Raw genomic sequence first — 15614 nt, 5'->3', positions numbered from 1 at the left:
GTTGGAGCCAGTATTCACAATTTGATTAATCACTCAGACAAACACACATCTCTGAGAATGCTCAGATGGCAATGTGTAGGTCTAGTGTACATTCCCAGTATGACCTGTAGGTGGAGCCATTGCCCATATCTGGTAGTGGGGACACTCTCCGTATAATATGTTTTCCCATGGAAAGCTGCACCTAAGAAGTGTAATCCATGACCACCACAAACAGTCAATTTAAATTGAATTTCTCTGACAGGAATTTATAGCATGTTTGCACTGGAAGCTTGATTACGTGAGTGTTAAGTTTTCCACATTCAAAGTATTATTACCTCAAGTCAAATAATATGAACCATACACAGGTAAAATGAGATTGAAAAATATTTTTGTATGTTACAAAATAATTGGTTACAAATATGTTTGCACTCATCTACAAATCTCTCCTGAACAAATATAATACATTTTCATTTTTTGACATGCATCATTCTTTCTGAGGAGATTTACCAAGGCATTCATTTGACAGTGACTCGATGTTCACCTGGCATGTGTGGAATCGCTTTTATTTTCATTGGATCTGACTCAAATTCAAATGCAAAAGCCTAGGTTGTGTTCTCATTTTCATGCACTTTATCTGATCATTTCAAAATGTAAATGCAATGTCCATTTCACATTCAATTTTTCTTGCCCTCTATGACCCAACCCGGTCATAATGTATTGGAAAATGGAAAACATATATATATTTATAGTAGACTCCTTTTTTATTCACACCCTTGATAAAGATTAACAAAACAGATCATATGAAATAAATTATATAAGTAATAAGCTTTATTTTATGCTAAAAAAAATGTAAAACCTACAATACTAGTAACATTTTGTTTTACTAATAAAAAAAATTCTTCCAGAAAACACCTGGATCAAAATTATTCACACCCTAATTATTATTTTAAATAAAATCCACCAAAAACAAATCTTCATAAATATACAGCTTATTTGAGGTTCATTGGAAGGTTAGGGAACTATACAGTGGCCTACAATGGTTTCCTGTTTCCCTAGGGTATAAAGAGGAGGGAACACATGTTTGAAATACTGGTGTTCAGTCATCATCATGGTGAAAGGCAAGGAACTCACTCAAAGCATCAGACAAAAGGTTATTGACCTCTACAGATCAGGAGATGGCTACAAAAAAATCCATAAAAAGTTAAAGATTCCGCTTTCCACCATTGTCCGTTAATAGGAAATTTAAGGCCACTGGAACAGTGACTAACCTTCCAGGTAGAGGATGCAAGTCTATCTTGCCCCCACGTGTAGTGAGATGGATGGTTCAAGAGGCAAAAAGAAGTTCAAGGGCTACAGTTAAAGATCTGCAAAACAACCTGGCATCTTGGGGTTACAAGGTGTCACAAGCTACCATTGTACGACGCCTACATGACAATGGCCTTTATGGCAGAGTTGCAAGAAAGAAGCCTCGTTTGAAGACAATTCACCGAAAAAGGCACCTTGAATTCGCCAAACTACATCTGAACTACAGTTGGAACCGTGTCTTGTGGTCAGATGAAACAAAAATTGAGCTTTTTGAACAGGCATATCAGCGTTATGTTTGGCGATCAAAGAATGCAGGTAATATTGAAACGCACCTCATCCCTACAGTGAAACGTGGTGGATCTTTACTGCTTTGGGGTTGTTTTGCATCCACAGGCCCTGGGGCCCTTGTTAAAATAGATGGAACCATGAACTCCACCATGTACCAAGATATTTTGTCCAAAAACCTTGTTCCCTCTGCCAGGAAGCTACACTTTTGCCGCAGATGGACATTTCAACAAGACAAAGATCCTAAACATACGTCCAAGGCAACTAAGAAATGGTTGACCGAGCACAAGATCAATGTCCTGAAGTGGGGGGTGGGACTAGATTCAGCTGTATATTATGCTGATACAGTATGGAACACATTTGTTGGCTAAATGGCTTTAAGTCATCAAGGGTCCATGGTATCAAATGAGCCTCAAACCACCGTGCTGCTGCCAGATATGCAGTAGATACTACAAGCATTGTTTCTCCTGAATATTTTTTCCATTGAGTTCAACAGGAGTGAGTGTAAGAGATTGGGGGTGGGGGTGAGTAAGAGATTGGGGGGGAGTGAGTGTAAGAGATTGGGGGGGTGAGTGTAAGAGATTGGGGAGTGAGTGTAAGAGATTTGGGGGGGTGAGTGTAAGAGATTGAGGGGGAGTGAGTGTAAGAGATTGGGGGTGGGGGTGAGTAAGACATTTGGGGGGAGTGAGTGTAAGAAATTGGGGGTGGGGGTGAGTAAGAGATTGGGGGGGAGTGAGTGTAAGAGATTGGGGGGAGGGAGTGTAAGAGATTGGGGGGAGTGAGTGTAAGAGATTGGGGGGGTGAGTGTAAGATTGGGGGGAGTGAGTGTAAGAGATTGGGGGGGAGTGAGTGTAAGAGATTGGGGGGGAGTGAGTGTAAGAGATTGGGGGGAGTGAGTGTAAGAGATTGGGGGGGAGTGAGTGTAAGCAATTGGGAAGTGAGTGTAAGAGATTGGGGGAGGGAGGGAGTGTAAGAGATTTGGGGGGGTGAGTGTAAGAGATTGGGGGGAGTGAGTGTAAGAGATTGGGGGGGAGTGAGTGTAAGCAATTGGGAAGTGAGTGTAAGAGATTGGGGGAGGGAGGGAGTGTAAGAGATTTGGGGGGGTGAGTGTAAGAGATTGGGGGGGAGTGAGTGTAAGAGATTTGGGGGGGTGAGTGTAAGAGATTGGGGGGCAGTGAGTGTAAGAGATTGGGGGGGAGTGAGTGTAAGTGATTGGGGGAGGGAGTGTAAGAGATTGGGGGGAGTGAGTGTAAGAGATTGGGGGAGTGAGTGTAAGAGATTGGGGGGGTGAGTAAGAGATTGGGGGAGTGAGTGTAAGAGATTGGGGGTGGGGGTGAGTAAGAGATTTGGGGGGAGTGAGTTTAAGAGATTGGGGGGGAGTGAGTGTAAGAGATTGGGGAGTGAGTGTAAGAGATTGGGGGGGTGAGTGTAAGATTGGGGGGAGTGAGTAAGAGATTGGGGAGTGAGTGTAAGAGATTGGGGGGGGTGAGTAAGAGATTTTCGGGGGGAGTGAGTGTAAGAGATTGGGGGGGTGAGTAAGAGATTGGGGGGGAGTGAGTGTAAGAGATTGGGGGTGGGGGTGAGTAAGAGATTTGGGGGGGTGAGTGAGTGTAAGAGATTGGGGGGAGTGAGTGTAAGAGATTGGGGGGGTGAGTAAGAGATTTTCGGGGGAGTGAGTGTAAGAGATTGGGGGGGTGAGTGTAAGAGATTGGGGGGGAGTGAGTGTAAGAGATTGGGGGTGGGGGTGAGTAAGAGATTGGGGGGGAGTGAGTGTAAGAGATTGGGGGTGGGGGTGAGTAAGAGATTGGGAGGGAGTGAGTGTAAGAGATTGGGGGGGGTGAGTGTAGGAGATTGGGGGGAGTGAGTGTAAGAGATTGGGGGTGGGGGTGAGTAAGAGATTGGGGGGGAGTGAGTGTAAGAGATTGGAGGGGAGTGAGTGTAAGAGATTGGGGGGGTGAGTAAGAGATTGGGGGGAGTGAGTGTAAGAGATTGGGGGTGGGGGTGAGTAAGAGATTGGGAGGGAGTGAGTGTAAGAGATTGGGGGGGAGTGAGTGTAAGAGATTGGGGGGGTGAGTGTAAGAGATTGGGGGTGGGGGTGAGTAAGAGATTGGGGGGGTGAGTGTAAGAGATTGGGGGTGGGGGTGAGTAAGAGATTGGGGGAGAGTGAGTGTAAGAGATTGGGGGTGAGGGTGAGTAAGAGATTGGGGGGGAGTGAGTGTAAGAGATTGGGGGTGGGGGTGAGTAAGAGATTTGGGGGGAGTGAGTGTAAGAGATTGGGGGGAGTGAGTGTAAGAGATTGGGGGTGGGGGTGAGTAAGAGATTGGGAGGGAGTGAGTGTAAGAGATTGGGGGGAGTGAGTGTAAGAGATTTGGGGGGAGTGAGTGTAAGAGATTGGGTGGGAGTGAGTGTAAGAGATTGGGGAGTGAGTGTAAGAGATTGGGGGGAGTGGGTGTAAGAGATTGGGGGGGTGAGTGTAAGAGATTGGGGGGGAGTGAGTGTAAGAGATTGGGGGTGGGGGTGAGTAAGAGATTGGGGGGGAGTGAGTGTAAGAGATTGGGGGGAGTGAGTGTAAGAGATTGGGGGTGGGGGTGAGTAAGAGATTGGGGGGGAGTGAGTGTAAGAGATTGGGGGGAGTGAGTGTAAGAGATTGGGGGTGGGGGTGAGTAAGAGATTGGGGGGGAGTGAGTGTAAGAGATTGGGGGGAGTGAGTGTAAGAGATTGGGGGTGGGGGTGAGTAAGAGATTGGGGGGGAGTGAGTGTAAGAGATTGGGGGAGTGAGTGTAAGAGATTGGGGGTGGGGGTGAGTAAGAGATTGGGAGGGAGTGAGTGTAAGAGATTGGGGGGGAGTGAGTGTAAGAGATTGGGGGTGGGGGTGAGTAAGAGATTGGGGGGAGTGAGTGTAAGAGATTGGGGGTGGGGGTGAGTAAGAGATTGGGGGGGAGTGAGTGTAAGAGATTGGGGGGGAGTGAGTGTAAGAGATTGGGGGTGGGGGTGAGTAAGAGATTGGGGGGGAGTGAGTGTAAGAGATTGGGGGGAGTGAGTGTAAGAGATTGGGGGTGGGGGTGAGTAAGAGATTGGGAGGGAGTGAGTGTAAGAGATTGGGGGGGAGTGAGTGTAAGAGATTGGGAGGGAGTGAGTGTAAGAGATTGGGGGGGTGAGTGTAAGAGATTGGGGGTGGGGGTGAGTAAGAGATTGGGAGGGAGTGAGTGTAAGAGATTGGGGGTGGGGGTGAGTAAGAGATTGGGGGGGAGTGAGTATAAGAGATTGGGGGTGGGGGTGAGTAAGAGATTTGGGGGGAGTGAGTGTAAGAGATTGGGGGTGGGGGTGAGTAAGAGATTGGGGGGAGTGGGTGTAAGAGATTGGGGGGAGTGAGTGTAAGAGATTGGGGGGGAGTGAGTGTAAGAGATTGGGGGGGAGTGAGTGTAAGAGATTGGGGGGGTGAGTGTAAGAGATTGGGGGTGGGGGTGAGTAAGATATTGGGAGGGAGTGAGTGTAAGAGATTGGGGGTGGGGGTGAGTAAGAGATTGGGGGGGAGTGAGTGTAAGAGATTGGGGGGGAGTGAGTGTAAGAGATTGGGGGGGTGAGTGTAAGAGATTGGGGGGGAGTGAGTGTAAGAGATTGGGGAGTGAGTGTAAGAGATTGGGGGGAGTGGGTGTAAGAGATTGGGGGGAGTGAGTGTAAGAGATTGGGGGTGGGGGTGAGTAAGAGATTGGGGGGAGTGAGTGTAAGAGATTGGGGAGTGAGTGTAAGAGATTGGGGGTGGGGGTGAATAAGAGATTGGGGGGGAGTGAGTGTAAGAGATTGGGGGGAGCTGTAAATTAGAACTAATTGAAAAACCGAGGGCAGAGCTGCATTCGGTTGCGGATCAGGATTAACGGATTTCTGGCAGGTGCTTCTTCTGTCACAACTGACACGGGGAAATCCTGTAAAATGAGTGCTAAGCCTAGCATGACAAGAAGATAAGCAGAAAAACAGCAGCAGACTCGGCTAAAAGGTCAGGGATACAAATTTACTTCCCTGGCACTAGTCAGAGGCCATTATATGGGAGAGATTTAACGTCTTTTTTATCTGACAGAATTTGCAGGTAAATAATCAATTTGAGCCCCCATTTTAGCCTGGAAGGAAACATGAGTATTACCTGCCATTCATCTTTGAGCAGCACTACCAGTGCGGCTTACTGCAAGTGTCCTCTTCTGCTCTCAAGCCGAAAACAACACAAAAAAGAGCCACAGACTAAGGAAACAAATTCAAATGTGTCAGAACTTTCCCTGATGTTTTGAAGTTTTTGACAGAACATCAAAAAAAAACCCATTTTGATTTGGCAGATCAGTTCAAAAACATTCCTGGATTCAATCGGCAAATCTAGAAGAATTGCTTACAGTACATGGCACTCAAAAATATATTGTTTCCACAGTTTCCATAGTTTCTTGTTGAGTTACAGGAACCCACAGTGAAAATGTTCAATGGAGGCCTGGATGTCTTCGTGCAGTACATCGTGTATGATGATAACAAGGCTTCTCATATCATGATCTCCCTCCATACATATGTAGGTTTGGGGGGAGATGGGAAGACATGTGACACCCAATAACTTCATGCATGCATTGTCCCCCTCATCTAGGTGGTCCAGCAGGGTGTCACCATCAAAGCTGCAATGAAACCTGTGCCTACTGTGCCCTCCATAATGTTGAGGACAAAGTTTTTCTGTCTTGATTTGGCTCTGTGGGCCACCATTTTAGATCTTAGATTTTAGATTATAATCAAAAAATCCTCATGTGGTTAAAGTGCAGACTCTCAGCTTTTATTAAAAAGGTATTTTTATACACTTTGGTCTCACCTAGAAATAACAGCACTTTTTATATGGAGCACCCCCATTTTAGGACGCCATAATGTTTAGGACAAATGGCTCCACATATTAGATTTGTCAGGAGTGTTCAGTTGCTCATACTAACATGTTCGTAACGTTTGGAAAACAAACACTAAAACATTTTTAAAAAACATTAAAAACACTAAACACACACTAGATTGTTGAAGAGCAAGCATGCGAGTCGCCAGCTGAGCAGCGCCAGGTCCCATATTGACAAAGTCGAAGTTTTTTTTTTTTTAAAGTATCACAGGTACAGTCGTGATTGTGATCCCGTGGCTATGCACGTTCAGGAACACTGTCATCGGCCACTGCACTTGGCTCAGCGTGTTTCACCTCTCCAGAGGGAGGGTGGGTTTCAGTGCTCATTGGTTTAAAACTATATTCATGCACTGAACCCCTGGAGCAGAAACACTTTGGGATGTCTCAGCCCTCCTTTGCACCCTCCTGCTACATTGCATCCTAGCCAATAAGAGCTGCTCCGCTGGGTGGGGGTGGGGGTGGGGGTGGGGGTGGGGGTGGGGACGGCGGTGGGCTCGGAGGGGGGCTAACAGGTGTGTGTGCTGCCGCCATCTTGTTTGTGTGGAGGTATGCGGGACGCAGACCTGGGCTGTTTCTGAGTTGACTCAGCTGAATGAAGATTTTTATCTCAAGGGTACGATGAGGTTGTTAAACCTGGCATTTGAAAACAAAAACTCTTGACTACAGGGGAAATAAGTTTTCTTTAATGGTCTCAAAGTGCTGTATAGGTAGCAAACTCATATGCAGGAACAATGCACAGCGGCAGACAAGATCTGCAATCAGGATCTAGCTTTCAGTGTCAGGAAACCCCCTGGCTGATAAACCCGCGAGTCTCTACCATTCTGTTCAGCTCGTACTGCTATGCTGCACGTCAACGGTCTTGGCTTGAAACATCCGGGCAAATGCCATCTGCAAGCGATTAATTAGCAAAGTTGGATTCATTGTGGCTAACCACACTGCTGTCCCGTGAAAGAGGCTGGAAATGACGCTGACGGTGGAGAACAAGATCAATGACATTTTTTCATGGGTCTGTCACGAAACCCTGCTAACATTGTCTAGATGCTGGCATGGTCACCCTGATCCTGCTAAGCAACTTTTATCAGGTCAAGATGATGCTAATACAAGAACAGTAACAATAGTAACAACACTACTACGACTACTGCTACTACTACTACTACAACTACAAATAATAATAATGAATTTGTGTGTGTGTGTGTGTGTGTGTGTGTAAGTTTATCTTATCTGTGTTTTTCATTGGTTAACCTCGGTGGTGAGGGTTCAATAATGAGTGCAATAATACAAAAAGAGTGCAATAATACTTTTCGGTCCCTGTTGTTACCATCTCTTTCATAACATTTCTGGATTATCATTGCAACATGTAAGGCAATCGGGTTACAACAGGCCACCTATTATATTAAAAGACTGAGCAAATAGCTTTGGCTCCGCATACATTTGTTGTCAACTGTTTCTGTTGCTATGGTGCACTGAACAGAGTGACTTTGCAGCATGGTTTCCACTAATTCAGGAAGAGCCTAACCACCAGTCTTAGGTAGACCGTATAATCGGCAATAGTACATCATGTTCTATGCAGTGCGCAGAGGAGCAGGAAGACGTGTGAACTGAAATCAACTCAAACCAAAATAGGCTGCTGCGGTGGTGCACGGCCCTGTGGTGACATTTTGTTCAAGACAAACACGACCTTAAAAGTATAGAGTTAGAGGACCGAGGATTGGCTAGGCGCATCTGAAAACTTGCTTGCAATTTAGCCATGTTAAAAAAAATTTCAAAAATGTTTTGCGATAACGCCATATATTTTTCATATTCATAACACATAGCTTTATTTTTTTTTTTGACACAGGCTTCATGTGGCGTTTCACATACAGCCATTGGAATAGGAACCATCTGCAAGCAATCATCGAATTACACTGCTTTATTCCTCTAAAAAATTTAAAATCACTAATCCATATCTTTAAAACGGAAATAGAAAAGTGGCTGACCGATTGTTTTATTATTATTATTATTATTATTATTATTATTATTATTATTATTATTATAACAATAATACTAACGTATAGTAATAATAATCACGGGAAAGTGCTCTTTAGTTTTTCTTCGGCACATTTCAACCCGAGGTTTTACAGAACTTCCCACGCACAGTTTAGCGCGACAAGAAAATGCTTCACTTTATGGTGAACATATTGATGCGCTGCGACGCGAAACGACACTGTACAGCATTTTAGCGGCGTCTTGGTTTACACGCTTTGCGCACGGTCCCTCCCCTCGCGCAGTGGTGCGAATAAAGTTCTTTCAGACTGAGCCGGGCGTGCACTTGTCACTGCTGCCCCACGAGGACACAAGAGCCCGGAAGGAGGGGATAGGATGCATTGAAAATGCAACGTTAATTTTTTCGACAGGACTGCTCCAACTCTCATGCCCGACTGGATGATACGTTATCGAACCGAAACTCGGAATAAAAGTCCGCTCGTTTTGTTTTAATACAACTTTTTTTACAACTTGGTCGCAGTCTTCCAAGGTTTCTTATTTTGGAACGATATGAAAGACAAAGAAAATCTGTGTAATTATTATTATTATCATTATTGGTCTTTCTACAACAGTATGAAGACACAAACATCTGAAGAGAAGTCACATATATCTGCTTGCTCGTTTTGGTAAGTTTAGAAAATATCTGTGGATATTTCATTTGGAAATATGAATTGCTGTCGTAATGTCGCAACCATATAAGGTGTCGTATCACTTCAGGTCTGGTCCTGGGACTTTAACAGAGAATGCCAGCTCCATTATTGAGCTCAAAGGATCCTTCTGTAGTTCGGGGGAACTATTGACCAGTATACCCACAATGAAACCAAAAGGCATTTCAAGCTCTCTACAGGCAGAACTGGCTTGATGGAAAATGTGTCAGGTTGTTTTAAGCATCTTCTTGCTGATCACCTGATTGAGCACGCTGGCATGAATGACACGGGGCCCTACCACCCTGCTGGGGGACTGTGGCTCGGCATGGCCATAGCAGCCATCGTCCTGGTCATCGTGGCGGGAAACACGCTCGTGATCGTGGCCATCGTGCGCACCGCTCAGCTGCAGACCACCACCAACATCTTTGTCACGTCGCTGGCCTTCGCCGACCTCATCGTCGGGGGCCTGGTGGTGCCCCTGGGGGCCACTACCGTGGTAACAGGCAACTGGCAGCTTGACAAGCGCTTCTGCGAACTCTGGATCTCGCTGGACATTCTGTGCGTGACGGCGAGCATCGAGACGCTGTGCGCGGTCGCTGTGGACCGCTACGTGGCCATCACGCAGCCGCTCCGGCACCGCGCGCTCCTGAGCAAGCGGCGGGCGCGGCTGGCCGTGTGCGCGGTGTGGGCGGTGGCCGCGCTCATCTCCTTTGTGCCCGTCATGACGCGGTATTACCGCGTACAGGACACGACTGACCGTGAGGCTCAGGACTGCTACAAAGATGACACCTGCTGCGACTTCATCACCAACAGACCCTACGCCGTCGTCTCCTCTGCGGTGTCCTTCTACATCCCGCTCGGGGTGATGATCTTCGTCTACGCCCGTGTCCTCCTCATCGCCTCGCGCCAACAGCGGGCCATCAACAGGGAGCAGCTCCGCTTCTGGTCGCACAGGTCACACTGCGAGGCCCCCGGCCTTCACCGGCGGGCATCGGAGGGGGCGCAGGCCTGGGTGGCAGCCATGCGGGAGCGGCGGGCGCTCGCCACTGTGGGCATCATCATGGGCTCCTTCACCCTGTTCTGGCTGCCCTTCTTCATCGCCAACATCGCCAATGTCTGTGGGCGACGAGCACCTTACGAGCTTTTCACCTTCCTCAACTGGCTGGGCTACGCCAACTCGGGCCTGAACCCCATCATCTACTGCCACAGCCCAGAGTTTCGGGCTGCGTTCCGCGCCCTGCTGTGCCGGCCCCCACCGCGCCCACGCATCAACCGCCTCTACCAGGGGTGCCAGGCGCACTGGCCCTGCCCCACGAGCGAGGCGGAGAGAGGCGGGGCACTGACGAACGGGACCCCGGGGTGGTTTTGGGGGAAGGATCCCCCTGCTGAACCCCCCGAATCCAACGGCAGCATGCGGCTGGAAGGCTCTTCTGAGCTCCAGAATGAGGCGTAAGTCACACCCTTCTTTCTGACCCCGTTACGCAGCACCTAGCCATCCCACAGCCTGCTTTGCATTGGGCTGGGCAGCAGGACTGAGTAGTTCTGTAAAATAAACTGATCACATTCATTTCCAGATCAGAAATATACTGCAAAGCAACAATTCTTCAGTACGATTTATGAAAACCTCATATGCATTTCCACTTAGCAATTACAGATATTGCTTTCTATATTTCCATATAGTCTGGGGGGGGCGGGGGCAGGGGCGGGGGCGGGGGCGGGGGTGGGGATGGGGGGGGCTGTCGCTGGCCATCTCCATGCCCTCCTGGTGCCCAGGGCTGAAGTCACTGCCCCACATGGAAAGGGAACCAGTCTAGATCATTCTCATCCCAGCATAGTCCAACCACCCTTACATCACATGATCTTATTTATCTCTGTATATATATTTATCCAAGTCTGCTTAACGTCTACACAGATATTTTACTGAAGGAATTCAGGTTCAGATCAAATGTACAAGACGGGTCTTCCCCACCGAGGAAGTCGACAATCATCTGATAACAAATTCAGTTTTAGCACTGGCACAGTTCTGGCACAGTGGAGCGTGCCCGCGTTGGGCCAGTTTGAGGGAGGGTGCCCGTGTTGGGCCAGTTTGAGGGAGGGTGCCCGCGTTGGGCGAGTTTGAGGGAGGGTGCCCGTGTTGGGCGAGTTTGAGGGAGGGTGCCCGTGTTGGGCCGGTTTAGGGAGGGTGCCCGTGTTGGGCCAGTTTGAGGGAGCGTGCCCGTGTTGGGCCAGTTTGAGGGAGCGTGCCCGTGTTGGGCGAGTTTGAGGGAGCGTGCCCGTGTTGGGCCGGTTTGAGGGAGCGTGCCCGTGTTGGGCCAGTTTGAGGGAGCGTGCCCGTGTTGGGCCAGTTTGAGGGAGCGTGCCCGTGTTGGGCGAGTTTGAGGGAGGGTGCCCGTGTTGGGCCAGTTTGAGGGAGGGTGCCCGTGTTGGGCCGGTTTGAGGGAGGGTGCCCGTGTTGGGCGAGTTTGAGGGAGGGTGCCCGTGTTGGGCCGGTTTGAGGGAGGGTGCCCGTGTTGGGCCGGTTTGAGGGAGGGTGCCCGTGTTGGGCCAGTTTGAGGGAGCGTGCCCGTGTTGGGCGAGTTTGAGGGAGCGTGCCCGTGTTGGGCGAGTTTGAGGGAGGGTGCCCGTGTTGGGCCAGTTTGAGGGAGCGTGCCCGTGTTGGGCCGGTTTGCGGGAGGGTGCCCGTGTTGAGCCAGTTTGAGGGAGGGTGCCCGTGTTGGGCCGGTTTGAGGGAGGGTGCCCGTGTTGGGCCAGTTTGAGGGAGCGTGCCCGTGTTGGGCGAGTTTGAGGGAGGGTGCCCGCGTTGGGCCAGTTTGAGGGAGCGTGCCCGTGTTGGGCCAGTTTGAGGGAGCGTGCCCGTGTTGGGCGAGTTTGAGGGAGCGTGCCCACGTTGGGCGAGTTTGAGGTAGCGTGCCCACATTTGGTTTGTGGGTCCTGGCATTTCATGCGGCACTGCTGGGTACAGAGAAGGGGTCATAGCCTGGTGGCAGAGTTCTCTCCATTTGGAGCAGAACAGGGCCTGGGTGGCACGGAATGAGCAGTCAGGGGCAGTGTTATGTGCCTCTGCAAATCAATACACATAAACCACTATCAAATCAAACAGAGCACAATCTCCAGGATGCTGCATTGGGAATGGAGGTTGTGAATGCTAGTATAGCACAGGTAGTACAGCTATCTATCCATGAAGAACACCCAGAACCTCAGAGATAAAAAAAAAAAAACACATTGGGAATGGAGGTCTTGAACTCTGAAACATATATATTTGTAATGCTGAAAGTAATATTAAATTACACTAACATGAAGCTTTTAGCCTATACTACTGATTAAAACAGCCTATACCTGATGATAGATACCTTATGACTAACATATGCTAATTTTTATTTAAGCATCTAGTTAAAATGAAGTTTAAATGAACCAATAGCTAAGCCAGTGCTGCACTTATGCAAGGAATAATAATAATAATAATAATAATAATAATAACAACAATAATAACAACAATAATAATAAATGTATTATTATTATTATTATTATTATTATTATTATTATTATTGATTCAATTTCAGTGAAAAAAAAACATTTTCAGTATTTTTGGACTTTTAAAACTGTGAGATTTTTATGATCATCCTACAACAAGGGCCTTTTGGGCCGTTCCGCTTGTGTCCACCTGCCAAGGTAGCACAAATGGCCAAATAGCGCAAGGTTCACTTTAACAACCAGAGCCCAGATCACATTTAACCGCACTGGTTCCCAGGTTTGGTACTTTGGCTAGAGAGAAATCCTAAAAGTAGACAAACTCAAACAGAAAGGAGACTGATTATTTGAACAGGTAAGCAATTACTGATTCACAAACAACAAATAAAACACAACAGTGAAAATTATTAGAAACAAAACAGGTAGTGTATCCGTAATTGGAGCTTAAATTTGTGTAATAGCCTAAAAAACACGCGCACCCTCCCTCAAACTCTGCCAGATCCCAAATCATTCTCAAATTGGGCGTGGAAATCATGTAAAGTGTCCCTAGCTTTAGGGACCTTCAGTTGGTTGTGTGAGGGGGCATTTTTTACCCATTTTTTTATTGAAAACATGTTTTTCAGTTCATGGAATTTTCCGGTATTCTCATAATTCTGTACATCACGCAGAAGTCCCTCTGTGCAGGCTAAGGTGTGGAAACTTGGCACATTTATGGTATAAATGGTATGAATTTGAAAGCCTAGTCGCCCAATCAGTGCCCAACCTCACTAATGCTCTTCAGGCTGAATTGAAGCTCCAACATCTAGTGTAAATCCTTCCCAGAAGAGTGGAGGTTGTTACAGCAGCAAAGGTTGGGCCAACTCCATATTAATGCCAGTCATTTTGGATGAAGTGTTGAATGTCAGGTGTCCACTCACTTTTGGCCATGTTGTGTATTTGAGACCAGCCTTCATTTGCAGTCCTCTCTTGCAGGCTTATCACAGGGGCATTGCCATTGTAAAACAGGAAAGGGCCTTCCCCAAACTGTTGGGGAGGCAGAGGATCATCTGGAATATCATTGTATGCTGTAGCATTAAGATTTGCCTTGACTGGAACTAAGGGGCCTAGCCCAAACCATGAAAAACAGTCCCAGACTAAGGGGTGTACAGATACTTTTGGTCATATAGCATATATCTGGGATCCCATTGATCTTCAGACATTCCAATAGGACAGGCCACAACACTGAGAACACAGAGGCCAGCTGCATTACAGCCATTCGGTGGATGTTTTTTGCACTCGACAACATGCAGATGACAGGTCTGCCTTGAGCAGGTAACAGCCAGCCAATCGCATTCACTCCCTGTGGGTGAGTGAACTTTAACCTCTCCTCAAATCCTCAGAGGTTTATTACAATGACATGCCCATCCTCCGTGCCCCTTCATACACTTTCCTAAGCCCTTCATATGAAAGTACCATGATTGGAAAATCTCAACACGTGCTTGTTAACTTACTTACTAAGTTACTTTTAGACATTTGAAGTTGTTATTTATCAAGCAAGTGTTTCTCTGTATCTCTTTGGACACTTTAAGGATATTTTAGCTGCACCTTGGCTAAGGTTGGTTTTAGCACTGTCCCACAACTTGCAAAATAATTTAAGTCTGCAAAAACAATCATGCAATAACACCTCATTTGTGTTCCTGCCTACAGGAGACAGCCATCAACATGAGCACAAGATGGCCGGTGACTGTGAGAGACTTCACTGTGCTCGGCCCAGCTGGGGAAACTGATCAAAGCAGCAAGAAACAGCATCTGTGACTGGTTGTCAATATGCTGAATGTGAGGGGCCAGCTAATCATGGGGAGGATAAATGGAGCTCTCTTCTGACATGGAGGAAGGAGAATACTCGGTACAACCAAGCTCAGTATCATGAAATAACCTGGACCTTAAATCAGAATTCTGCTGTAAGAAAAACTTTTCAACAAAACAAAAAAGTTCACTTGCTGTTCTTATATCCTTGTTCTTGTATTTTTTTTTGCATTCTCTGTGAGAGCTGTGATATTGTGGCATTACCTTATTTGACAATATTTCTAAGGCTTTTGTGTAAAATAGTAGAAATAAAATAAAGATTTTATGCTTTTCCTTTTAATTGAACGGTTACATTTTTAAAGTTTGTAGTGCATAACTGTTAAACACCCTCCTCCACTAAAAAATTAAAAAAAAAACATTTTTTAAGCTTTTAAGCAGTATGAACAATACATATCTGAAGATTGAACAGTAAAACTTTTATACATTGTGAGGCAATTATTTTCATACAGTTTTTAGAGTTCTTACACACCTCTTTTTCACAGTACGACAGCATAAACAGGATATATAGGAACACCCCTATGTTTCCTTCAGAAGTGTATTATCTTAATTCACGCTACATTGGTGGGCCCCCCAAGTCCAAGATACCTAACGCTAACTAGTATTTCACCCCACTGAATGTACATCAACATGATAAATGCTTTGAGTTGTAATAACATCTACTGCAGAAGACTGTGTTGACCAGACTTCACTTCTGCAAATAAACCTATGGTTCTCCTAGATGTGCACTCTTACTGTCTTTAACTTTACTTGCTTCACAGTCCTTTAACGTAACCAGTTTTACTTTTCACAGACCTCTGGTAAGTATCAACAATTCTTTCCGAACACTTATTTAACTAATTTAACTAATATAACTATTTCCTGCCCTGTGATAGATTGGTGGCCTGTCCAGGGTGTGTTCCTGCCTCTCGCCCAATGCACGCAGGGATAGCTCAGGACCCTGCTCAGGATATAGATGGATAACTATTTTCCGTAACTTATTTAAAGGATAAGTCTGGCTTCGTAATTCAAAATTTTTCTGTATTGTCAACATATCCTATGAAAAGACGACAATGAATATATACAAGCAACAGGTCATGTCCATCGGCCAATGTATGTGGCCGGATATAGCCAATATCCTAGAAATCATAGAACTTGTTAACATAACAACATAACATAACATC

The 15614-nt window shown here is 46.6% G+C and overlaps 1 protein-coding gene across 2 annotated transcripts; it reads left to right on the top strand.

Annotated features, from left to right (window-relative positions):
• The first annotated feature begins 8775 nt into the window (after positions 1-8775).
• Positions 8776-15173, top strand: LOC118212286 (beta-3 adrenergic receptor-like). 2 transcript variants are annotated; one of them, XM_035390008.1, is made up of 3 exons: positions 8776-9120; positions 9212-10590; positions 14296-15173. In XM_035390008.1, exons 2-3 carry the CDS (start codon positions 9356-9358, stop codon positions 14312-14314), a joined length of 1254 nt encoding a protein of 417 aa, XP_035245899.1. In that variant the 5' UTR covers positions 8776-9120; positions 9212-9355; the 3' UTR covers positions 14315-15173. The 2 variants fall into 2 exon arrangements, with proteins under 2 accessions (XP_035245899.1, XP_035245898.1); XM_035390007.1 differs by having other exon boundaries at positions 8776-10590.
• Positions 15174-15614: the final 441 nt, after the last annotated feature.

Source organism: Anguilla anguilla, chromosome 14, assembly GCF_013347855.1.
Source record: "Anguilla anguilla isolate fAngAng1 chromosome 14, fAngAng1.pri, whole genome shotgun sequence".
NCBI classification, from domain to species: Eukaryota; Metazoa; Chordata; class Actinopteri; order Anguilliformes; family Anguillidae; genus Anguilla; species Anguilla anguilla.
Note: the sequence above shows the minus strand (reverse complement) of the source record. Positions and strands in the feature narration are given on the sequence as shown.